Source organism: Rhineura floridana, chromosome 11 (assembly GCF_030035675.1).
Source record: "Rhineura floridana isolate rRhiFlo1 chromosome 11, rRhiFlo1.hap2, whole genome shotgun sequence".
NCBI classification, from domain to species: Eukaryota; Metazoa; Chordata; class Lepidosauria; order Squamata; family Rhineuridae; genus Rhineura; species Rhineura floridana.
Genome location: NC_084490.1, coordinates 34,667,622 through 34,678,191, shown reverse-complemented (window position 1 = coordinate 34,678,191; position 10,570 = coordinate 34,667,622). Strand labels below are relative to the sequence as shown.

The 10,570-nt window shown below is 43.3% G+C and overlaps 1 protein-coding gene across 1 annotated transcript; it reads right to left on the bottom strand.

The window, feature by feature from the left end:
• Window positions 1-1,732: 1,732 nt before the first annotated feature.
• LOC133367894 (olfactory receptor 13G1-like) lies at window positions 1,733-9,927 on the bottom strand (the record flags this gene model as incomplete). The annotated part of the gene is made up of 4 exons (XM_061591981.1): window positions 9,878-9,927; window positions 7,441-7,522; window positions 6,427-7,346; window positions 1,733-1,754 (listed from the first exon to the last, which is right to left on the bottom strand). Coding segments are annotated over exons 1-4 (1,074 nt in total), but the record flags the coding sequence as incomplete, so codon positions are not given.
• Between the last annotated feature and the right edge of the window lie 643 nt (window positions 9,928-10,570).

Here is a 10,570-nt window from a genome sequence, read left to right as displayed (position 1 = left end):
TGGCAGTCATGCATCGACTGAGTCTTGGCACCGGCCAAATTTGGCAAGGAAACAGGAGATTGCTGTGACCATTGCCATTGCAACAGGTTTTGCTTACAGGTCTGAATTAAATGCTAAGATTCAGGGTTCTCTGTCAGCCTGAATCTCAGGGCTTAATAGGCCTGCAGTTCAATGCTTAACTCCTTATGATTATAAAAAATATATACCTTCTTAATATCTATGATTATATATGTGTGAACCTCTGATTAACAATCCCAGTAGCTGGTCAGGTGAAAAAGGGGATGAGGATCCGCAATATGTGGGTGTTGCCCAGCCCAGCCAGCCAGCACATGATATACCCTAAAGTTGTCCAAATCATCCTGAAAGCCCCCTGCCTTGGCCTTAAAGGAGAGCCCTTACCTCGTAGCACTCTTACAGACAGGCTTTTACTCCTACCATACATGAGCAATTCTGGCACATGATTCACAGGAATAGGCCACACCTTCGCATAGCCTCTGCTGACCCTGAACTACTGGGAATCCTTTCTTGCATTCTGATAGCTGCTGAGCATGCTGGGCCAATGGATAAACTTATGGTCCTCTCTGACTCAGCTCCCTGATCTCCCAAAGTGCGGTTTGCACATCACTGCCGAAACCTTTCCAACTGATTCTGTGACAGTGCTCCATGAGCTAGAGGGAGCCCCCAGCTGACAAAGCATCAAGGCCCCAGCTGACAAGGCATCAAGGTGAGTTAAGCAGCAGAGTGAGAAGAGGATAAGTAGCACCCCTTTATTTATCATTTAATTGAATTAAAACAGCTCAGAGTAACAAGTAATAAGGGTGGCCTAGGGTCACAATGAGCTAGAAGCCAAATCCTGAAAGAGCCTATATCTTAGGAGACAGATCCTAGGGGTAGGGAGCCTATAGAAAGCTAGTTTTCAACAGTTTTCCTAGCAGGAAAGCTTCAGGGGACACTGTAAACAAGGCTAAATTCCAGTTGGAGAGAAGAAGAAAAAGGAAACCCCACCAATACATACAGGGAGAGAGTCAGCTCAGTCTTTGCTAAAAAGGGCAGCTTTAGCCTTCCTTAAACACAAACACAAGCTCTGGTTAAAAAAAGCCCAGGCTGTTCTAGGTGGGAAAACAAAACAAAAACAAAAAAGACTCACCTGGAAGTCTCAGCCCCCTGCTTAGATTAAAAGCAGCCAAAAGCTAGTCTAGTTTGTCCAGGTCAGAGTGCAAGGCACCACTTAAAACTACAGGGGAACGTGCACTGATAAAAGTGGTTGTTGTCAGCCAATAAAATAAAAATAGAGTAAAAGCTAGTTAACCTTTGTTAGTACCCCTAGTCAAAGTCCTTAAACAGCCCCCCCCCAAGGAAGGAAGTCTGCCTTCCTGCCTTCAAAGGAAGAAAGCCTGAGATAATCCTAAAGAGTTAAGCCCCAGCTGACAGTTGAGCCATCAGCCTCAATTAACACATCATTGGCTGGCAGCAGTAGCTGGGAGGGACCAGCCACACATATAAATTCAGAGCACCCTAGTGAGGGAGCCAGCTACATGAGGTAGAGGGAGCCCCCAGCTGACAAAGCATCAAGGACCCAGCTGACAAAGTGTCAAGGCGAGTTCAGCAGCACAGCGAGTTCAGCAGCAGGGCAAGGAGGCCAGGGCCCCCCACTCTGCCGTCTGTTCCCTGATTTCAACTAAACTGCAGTTTCCAACCCATTAACTTAATAAACCTTAAACAAACTATGCAGGTAAGAAGCCAGCAGGGGTGTGGGGGCTTTCCAGTGTTTTGCACTGCCTGCAGCATGTACAACTATGTGCCCATTGGACAGAAGTTGTGGGTGTGCTCTCAGTGCAATGAGCTCCTGTCTCTCTGGGTATGACTTCATTTCCTTGAGGCCAAGGTGGCAGACCTGGAAAAGTTGAGAGAGGCAGAGAGGTGTGCCTTCAGGGACACTATGGCTGTGTCCCACTCCAAGGATGATAGCTCTCCTGCTATCATGGAGAAAGATGGTCTTGGGAAAGGAGAGCATCCAGCCGAGGAAGAGGGAAATGATCCCTTAGAAGGGACCAATTCCTTGGGGGATGAGCAGCTATCCTCTCGTGCCGAGGATATCTCTCCAGGATTGGAGGGATCCTTGTAGTGGGCGATTCGATCATTAGGAACATAGACAGTGAGGTATGTGATGGGTGTGCAGACTGCAAGGTGATTTGCCTGCCTGGTGCGAAGGTTGCGGATATTGCCCGTTGTTTAGATAGTTTGGTAGACCATGCTGGGGAGGAGTCAGTGGTTGTGGTGCACGTTGGCACCAATGACATGGGGAAATGCAGTCGTGAGGTCCTGGAAGCAAAATTTAGGTTGCTAGGTAGGATGCTGAAAACCAGGACCTCCAAGGTGGCTTTCTTTGCAATGCTAACAGTTCCACAAACAGGACCAGCCAGACAAGCACAGCTTTGTAGTCTCAATGCGTGGATGAGACGATGGTGTCGGGATGAGGGGTTTGGATTTGTTAGGCACTGGGGGACATTTTGGGACAAGCCGGGCCTGTACAAAAGGGACGGGCTCCACTTGAACCAGAATGGAACCAGGCTGCTGGCACTTAAAATTAAAAAGGTGGCAGAGCAGCTTTTAAACTGACTGAGGGGGGAAATCCAACAGGAGCTGAGGAAGGTTCAGTTTGGAATAAACCTCCCCCCTGGGATAAAGACCAAAGAAATGATGAAATTTTAAAAGGGGGTAGGCCTAGAAGTAGGCATTTTGAGAGCAGGGGCACAGGATATCAATTCAGAATGGCAAAATTACCACAGGAAAAACCAAAAGAGCCAAAGACACTTGAAGAGAGACACTGCTTACAAGTGCCTGTACGCTAATGCTTGAAGCCTCCGAACCAAGATGGGAGAACTGGAGTGCTTGGTCTTAGAGGAGAGCATTGATATAGTGAGCATAACGGAGACCTGGTGGAATGGAGAAAACCAGTGGGAAACGGTTATGCCTGGATATAAACTATATCGGAAGGACAGGGAAGGACGTATTGGTGGCGGAGTCGCTCTATATGTGAAAGAAGGCATTGAATCCAGCAAGCTCGAAACCCCCAAAGAGGCGGACTCCTCCACAGAATCATTGTGGGTGATGATACCATGCCCCAGAAGGGATTTAATTCTGGGGACGATCTATCATCCCCCTGATCAAAATGCTCAGGGAGACCTTGAGATGAGATATGAAATTGAGGAAGCATCCAAACTAGGAAATGTGGTAGTAATGGGTGACTATAACTACCCGAACATAGACTGGCTGCATATGTGTTCCAGTCATGACGTAGAAGCAAAATTTCTAGATATTCTAAATGACTATTCCCTAGACCAGTTGGTCATGGAACCGACCAGAGGGACGGCAACCCTGGACTTAATCCTCAGTGGGGACCGGGACCTGCTGCGAGATGTAAGTGTTGGTGAACTGATTGGGAGCAGTGACCACAGTGCTATTAAATTAAACATACATGTAAATGGCCAATTGCCAAGAAAATCCAACATGGTCACATTCGACTTCAAAAGAGGAAACTGCCACTCCACCACCTTTAAGGATCCTGCAACCATCTCTCCATTGCAACCTCTCCCTTCCCGCCTTGCTCAAAACAGGCCTACAATAAGGTCCTCCCTCACAGAGGTATCCTGCTCTGCATTGTGCAAGGCTGAAAAGAGGCCGAGGGAGGATGGAACAGGACTTAAGTAGCCATCCTGTCCCGCACAGGGTGCATGGCCACATCACTGCCAGGGGCATTGAAGATAAACCAGGATTTCTCCCAACATGTCTGCAAAGGCCCACCACTAACAAAGCCTTCCTGGTCTGTCAGTGGGGCAGGAACTCACTCCAATGTCTATCTCCATCTCTTTTCCCTCCTCTGTGGTCTAATCCACACCATGCATCTAAAGCAAAACACATTTAAGGCACATGGCTGCCCCGAAAGAACCTTAGGAACCCTTATTTTCCCCTAACAGAGCTACATATTCCCAGCAGTCTCAGCACACTACAGTTCCCATTTTTTTGAGGGAGGTCATGTGCTTTAAATGTATGGTGTGGACCTGTGCTCCCTCAGCATGTATCAAAAGGTGCCAATAATTTGGGGTCTGTGCATCACACACATACTGCAATCAAGTACACTCTGCAATCTGTTTCAATGGCTATGATAGAATGCTTTTTTGAAGCCTAGGTTCAACAGGGGAATGGGATGCTGTGGATGCCAAGGAAGGCCTCTGCAGATGCATGTGTGTTGGCAGCTGTAATACTGGTGACCCTTGGTGTTTATCAAGGTTGCATTTTCTATATGAAGTGCAAGAAAAGAGAATGTGGAAGTTTAATAGGAGCAATTATAAGTTTGGGAGCACTACATATTTTTTTGTGACCGTGAGGATAAATAAATAAAGAGGTCATGATCAGTTATATCTCAGGCCAATGACAGCTCCAGACACTCTTGGATGAGACCGATTATCTGGATCCATTTCATTCGGGTTTCAGGCCTGGTTTTGGCACAGGAACAGTCTTGGTCGCCCTGTATGATGACCTTTGTCGGGAGAAAGACAGAGGGAGTGTGACTCTGTTGATTCTCCTTGATCTCTCAGCGACTTTTGATAACATTGACCATGGTATCCTTCTGGGGAGGCTCACGGAGTTGGGAGTGGGAGGGACTGCAGGGCAGGTGGTTCCGCTCCCACTTGGCGGGTCGGCTCCAAAAGGTGGTGCTTGGGGAACATTGCTTGGCACCCTGGACTCTCCAGTATGGGTTCCGCAGGGGTCAGTTCTGTCCCCCATGCTGTTCAACATCTACATGAAACCATTGGGTGCAGTCATCCGGAGCTTTGGAGTGTGTTGCCATCAGTATGCTGATGACACGCAGCTCTATTTCCCCTTTTCATCTTCTTCAGGTGAGACTATCAATGTGCTGAACCGGTGCCTGGCTGCGACAATGGACTGGATGAGGGCTAATAAACTGAGGCTCAATCCAGACAAGGCTGAGATGCTGTTAGTGGGTAGCTCTTCTGACCAGATGGTGGATGTCCAACCTGTCCTGGTTGGGGTTGCACTCTCCCTGAAGGAGCAGGTTCATAGCTTGGGGGTTCTCCTAAAACCATCAGAACCATCTCTGTCACTTGAGGCTCAGGTAGCCTCGGTGGCACGGAGTGCCTTCTATCAACTTCGGTTGGTGGCCCAGCTACATCCCTATCTGGACAGGGATAATCTGGCTTCAGTTGGCCATGCTCTGGTAACCTCCAAATTAGATTACTGCAATGCGCTCTGCATGGGGCTGCCTTTGAAGATGGCTTGGAAACTGCAGCTTGTGCAAAATGGAGTGGCCAGATTGGTAACAGGGACCAGACGGTTCAAACATATAAAACCAATTCTGGCCTGCTTGCATTGGTTGCCTGTATGTTTCCCAGCTTGATTCAAGGTGCTGGTTTAACACAGTTTGGGACCATAATACCTGATGGAATGCCTCTCCTAGCACGAACCCACCTGCACATTACACTCAACATCCAGGGCCCTCCTCCGGGTGCCTACTCTAAGGGAAGCTCAGAGGACAAAAACAAGGGAGATAGCCTTCTCAGTGGTGGCCCCCAAATTATGGAATGATCTCCCTGTTGAGGTGCACCTGGTCCTAACACTGTTATCATTTCGGTGCCAGGTTAAGACTTTCCTCTTCTCACAGGCATTTTAGCATTGTTTTTTAATTGTTTTTAAAACATGTGTTTTTAAATTTCTATATTTGTTTTTAATGTTTTAATTGTTGTAAACCGCCCAGAGAGCTTCAACTATGGGGTGGTATACAAATGTAATAAATAAATAAAATTGTAAATGTAACTGTCTCCACTTGGTTCCTAGTCATCCATTCACCCAAGCGTCTCCACCATCTACTGCTTCAAACCAGAAAGATTACTTTTCAATGTAATGAGGGGTCAGGGTGGAAAATAGGAAAGAATCTGGTTGGAAATATGGTGGCTTTACGCCTCAGAGCATTTATAAGCCTCAGGCTTGGGAAATAACATGATAAACCTAGTCAGGGGCCGTAGATATCAGACAGATTCAGGAAACAACTTTGTGGCAACCACAACACTACTCATGAATAATTCCTATTGTCTTTTAGTCACATGGTTTTAATTTGAAAATAACAGCCAATAATGAAGACTTTAGGATCCACTTGGAGGTATTTTTAGTGAAACACTATTTTGCATGCAGATTTAAGAAAGCCTGGATATTATGTTCCATAATTGATGCCAAATCATATGGAGCATATTTTGCTGCACATGAACACTCCAACAGTTTACTTCTGCCAGTTCTTCTCCTGTTCAACTCCTTACCCTAACAGCAGCAGCACCAGTGTTCTTACTAAAGATCTTTGCATATCAGTCTTGAGCTTTCCAGAGCAGCCTGCCTCTTCCAGTAAGTGTCTTGAGTGCCTCTTTTACATCTTTGTTTCTCAGAGAATATATGAGTGGATTAACAACTGGGGTTACCACTGAATAAAGGAGAGAAACAAATTTATCTTTTTCTAGAGAGTAGTCTGAGCTGGGCCTGATATATGTGTAAATGACTGTAGAGAAGTAAAAACTGACTACAAAGAGGTGGGAGGAACATGTGGAGAAAGCTTTCTTCTTCCCTTCAGTGGAACGGATTCTGAAGATAGCTCTCAGGATAAAGAAGTACGATGTTAGGGTCAACCCACAGCTACAAATCCCAAAGATCACATCTGACACAAAAGCCATCATCTCATTCAGGCTGGTGTCAGAGCATGAAAGCTCTAAAAGTGGGGGTACATCACAGAAGAAATGGTTAACTATGTTAGAGTTGCAGAAGGAAAGCATCAGCATAAGACCAGCATGAACAGCAGAATTGAACATCCCAGCAACCCACGCTCCACTGGCTATGCCAACACACACTTCCTTCCTCATGATGACTGTGTACTGCAAAGGATGGCAGATAGCAGCATAACGGTCAAAAGCCATAAATGAGAGGATAAAAAGCTCTGTTCCCAAAGCCCATACAAATAGATACATCTGTGTAATGCAGCCATAAAAAGAGATGGTCTTTCTGTGGGTCCAAAGAGTCTGGAGCAATTTTGGAGTTGTAACTGAGATGGAAAACACATTCACTAAGGACAAATTGATGAGCAGGAAGTACATGGGAGTGTGGAGTTTCTTGCAACTACATATGGTAAAGATGAGGAGGATGTTGCCAGCTAAAGCAGTAGCATAGATGAGTGTGAATATCCCAAAGAGAAGTGTCTGTAATTCTGCAGAGCTGGTGAGACCAACCAGTGTAAATTCCATAGTACCAGACTGGTTCTTTACTTGAATATATCTGATGCTGGTTCCCTAAATAGATAATTTGTATTGTAAGTTGAATTCATTATCATAATTCATTCATAGTTCATAAGTTTCTCTTTCACTCACTCTCTTTCCTCCTCACCCTTTCCTCTTTCTGTGTAAAACGCAGACAGTTGGCATCTGTTTGACTTCCCCAGTCATTTGCAAGATTGTGGGAAATATGTCTGAAATTTCAGAAAATGGGACACTGAGATGCAATTCCATACTCAGTTAGAAATAAGTCCCATTGACATCAAACATGCTCAACACAGTCAGGCCTATCCTCCCCCAAGAAAACCTTGGGGTTCCCATTTAAGCAGGGACCCAGGACCTGTCAGAAGAGCACCATGATCTATCTTTTCTTACATTTGCCATTCCTTGATGAGGATGAGTAACTGAAATGGTTTCAGGGAATGACTTAATGTTCAACCTGGTTTACATCATTTGTAAGTAAATGATCATTTCCCCCAGTATGCACAGACTCTGCATTCAGAGTGCTTCTCTATGAGCTGGTTAATTCATTGTATCTGACTGAAAATGTAATGCAGAGTGTGCAATTTAAAACAAATTAACGAAACAGGCTTTGTACATGTAGCTATATTAATGTTCTCAGGGAAAGCTAAATAAGGTGGAGGATCCTGTGAATGTGTATATGGATATATTACTTAAAGGACTAATTCATTGTGCACAGTCATTTGTTCCCCGTGCCTTGCTATGGAGTTGCTGTCTTGAACATGGTGGGACTAGTTCCGGAGAAAAATGCAAAAGATTGCACTGTTTGAGGTAATATGTTACATCATTTTTCTGTAAAAAGGCTCATTTCACTATGCTTTCTGGTTAAATCAGTTTTTTAAAAAGTTGTATTTATGAAAATAATGACAACATCCTCACATCAAATACAGAGAGGTTGAAAAGAAATCATAAAAGAAATGTACTGCCTTCAAGTCGATTCTGACTTATGGCGACCCTATGAACAGTGTTTTCACGAGGCTGAGAGGCAGTGACTGGCCCAAGGTCACCCAGTTAGTTTCATGGCTATGTGGGGATTTGAACCCTGGTCTCCCAGGTCGCAGTCCAACACCTTAATTACTACACCACACTGGTTACATTTATATAATCTGATAGTAATTTAAACAAATGAAAAGAAACACAATGTAATTATGTTACTACATCATCTAATCATAATTAATATAGTCCAATTCTTTTTTAAATTACAATTTATTCTACAGTTTCTAACAGTTTATTTCTAGCAACTGATACTGACTTGTCAGATTTCAAGACTGTTTAAACTTATTCTGCTGTTCCAATGAAACTTCTTTTTTACATAACATTCCCCTTTCAAAACTGTTAAAAAAGAGTTTCTACCTTGCCACCCAGGGCTCCTTTTGGAGGATGGGCAGGAAACAAAGTTAAGTAATAATAATGGTAATAGTATTTATTTATTTATGTATTTATTACTTTTATATACCGTTCCATAGCTAAAGCTCTCGGGGGGGGGGGTTACAAAAATTAAAAACATTGAACATTTAAAACAAGTATACTATTTTAAAACCATACAAAATTTAAAACCATAAGGCACAAATAAACAAGTTAAAAAGGACTGGGGTCACAGCTCAACACATGTTGTTAAAATGCCTGGGAGAAGAGGTAAGTCTTGACCTGGCTCCAAAAAGTTAACAATGTTGGCACCAGACAAACTTTGTCAAGGAGATCATTCCATAATTTATTAAGGATGATATTATTAATAATAATTTACTGTGCAATATATTGCTTTTCCATTCTCTTAAAGATGGAGTATCTCTATCTTACTAATTTTTTGGATCTAAGCAGGGACTAATTCATTATCATCTTTTTACTCTTAAGTGACAATAGTCCCTCTAATCTCACTGTAAGAATAGGATGGGAACATTTTCAGTCCAAGGGTTGCATTTTCCAGTGGGCAATCTTCTGGGAACCAAAGACTAGATGGTGCATAATATGTGACACATTTGTATGGTAGGCTGCATTCTACCCATACAAAAGTTTCTCCACCCCTCCATACTCACAATTCTCCAGCCATTATCCAGGCAAGCAAGAGGACTTATCACAGATCAAGGACACGTTCCAGTCATGGGAAAGCATTCGAGGACATTGGCAATCAGGATCAGTGAGGGGTGTGGCCTAGAGACAGATGGTTTGGCCTAAAGAGGAATGGCTTGGGAAGAGTCCTCAGATCAGGATAGAGAAGATTGGAGGGGTACAATTGGTTCTCAGGCCATAAGAGGACTGTTGGATCCATTTCTAATTTGTAACCAGTTTTATAGAACTCACCTTAGCTCCAAACTGTATGTCTTTCAAGTTCACCAAATACGTACAAAATCTGTAGTCTTGCTGACATCTCCAACAAATGCATTGGATAATGAAAGGTATAAAGTGCCTTAAGTACAAAATCCTGCAAAGCTATTCTCATGCAGAAGCATCCATTAAAGAGTCTGACAATTATCATATGGCCATCCATTGGTTTATCAGACATGTTCTTATTAAAAGTTTCCCCAACTTACCTTAACTGCTGTCTCCATTCCCGAATCTCTGATAAAATATACTGTATCATTGTGAAAACATACCCTTTGGGAAGTGCAGTTGTTCAGTATGTCTTTTCCCCCTCAAGAATGATATGCATATATCATTAGTTCTTGAGAATTTAAATAAGCAGTTGGAAATGGCTGTTTAGAGGTCTTTCAATTCAAATGGTATATTAAATTTGTTAAATACATAAATAATCTGTATTAAAATATTTAAAATAGAAGCTTGAATACCTTTTTGAGCCAACAATTTTATCATGTCAACAAATAAAGTAGCATAATATAACATGTTCTTTTTACACCCTTTATCCTCTACATATTACAGTCACATAGTATATTCTAGCTTGCTGAAAACAATTCAAAGAAAACAGACATTAATGGAGACATTCCAGGGACTAGTAATGCTTAAATATTGTCTCATATGTGCAGTATCACATTTCTAATTGCATTACTTCTAACTTCTAATTGGGAAACTGTAGCCTTTCAGGTCTTGTCCCATCAGCTCCAGCTATAGTGGTCAGTGACAAGGGTCCAACAACATCTGGTCTTGGTTTACAATTGTTAACATTGGTTTTTTTTAAAAAAAATCTGAAGAGTACAATTCAGTTCCACACCCTCTGTTGGCAGGGCTGTACAGTGTGGCAGATACCACCACCTCTGCAGTCTGGCCAA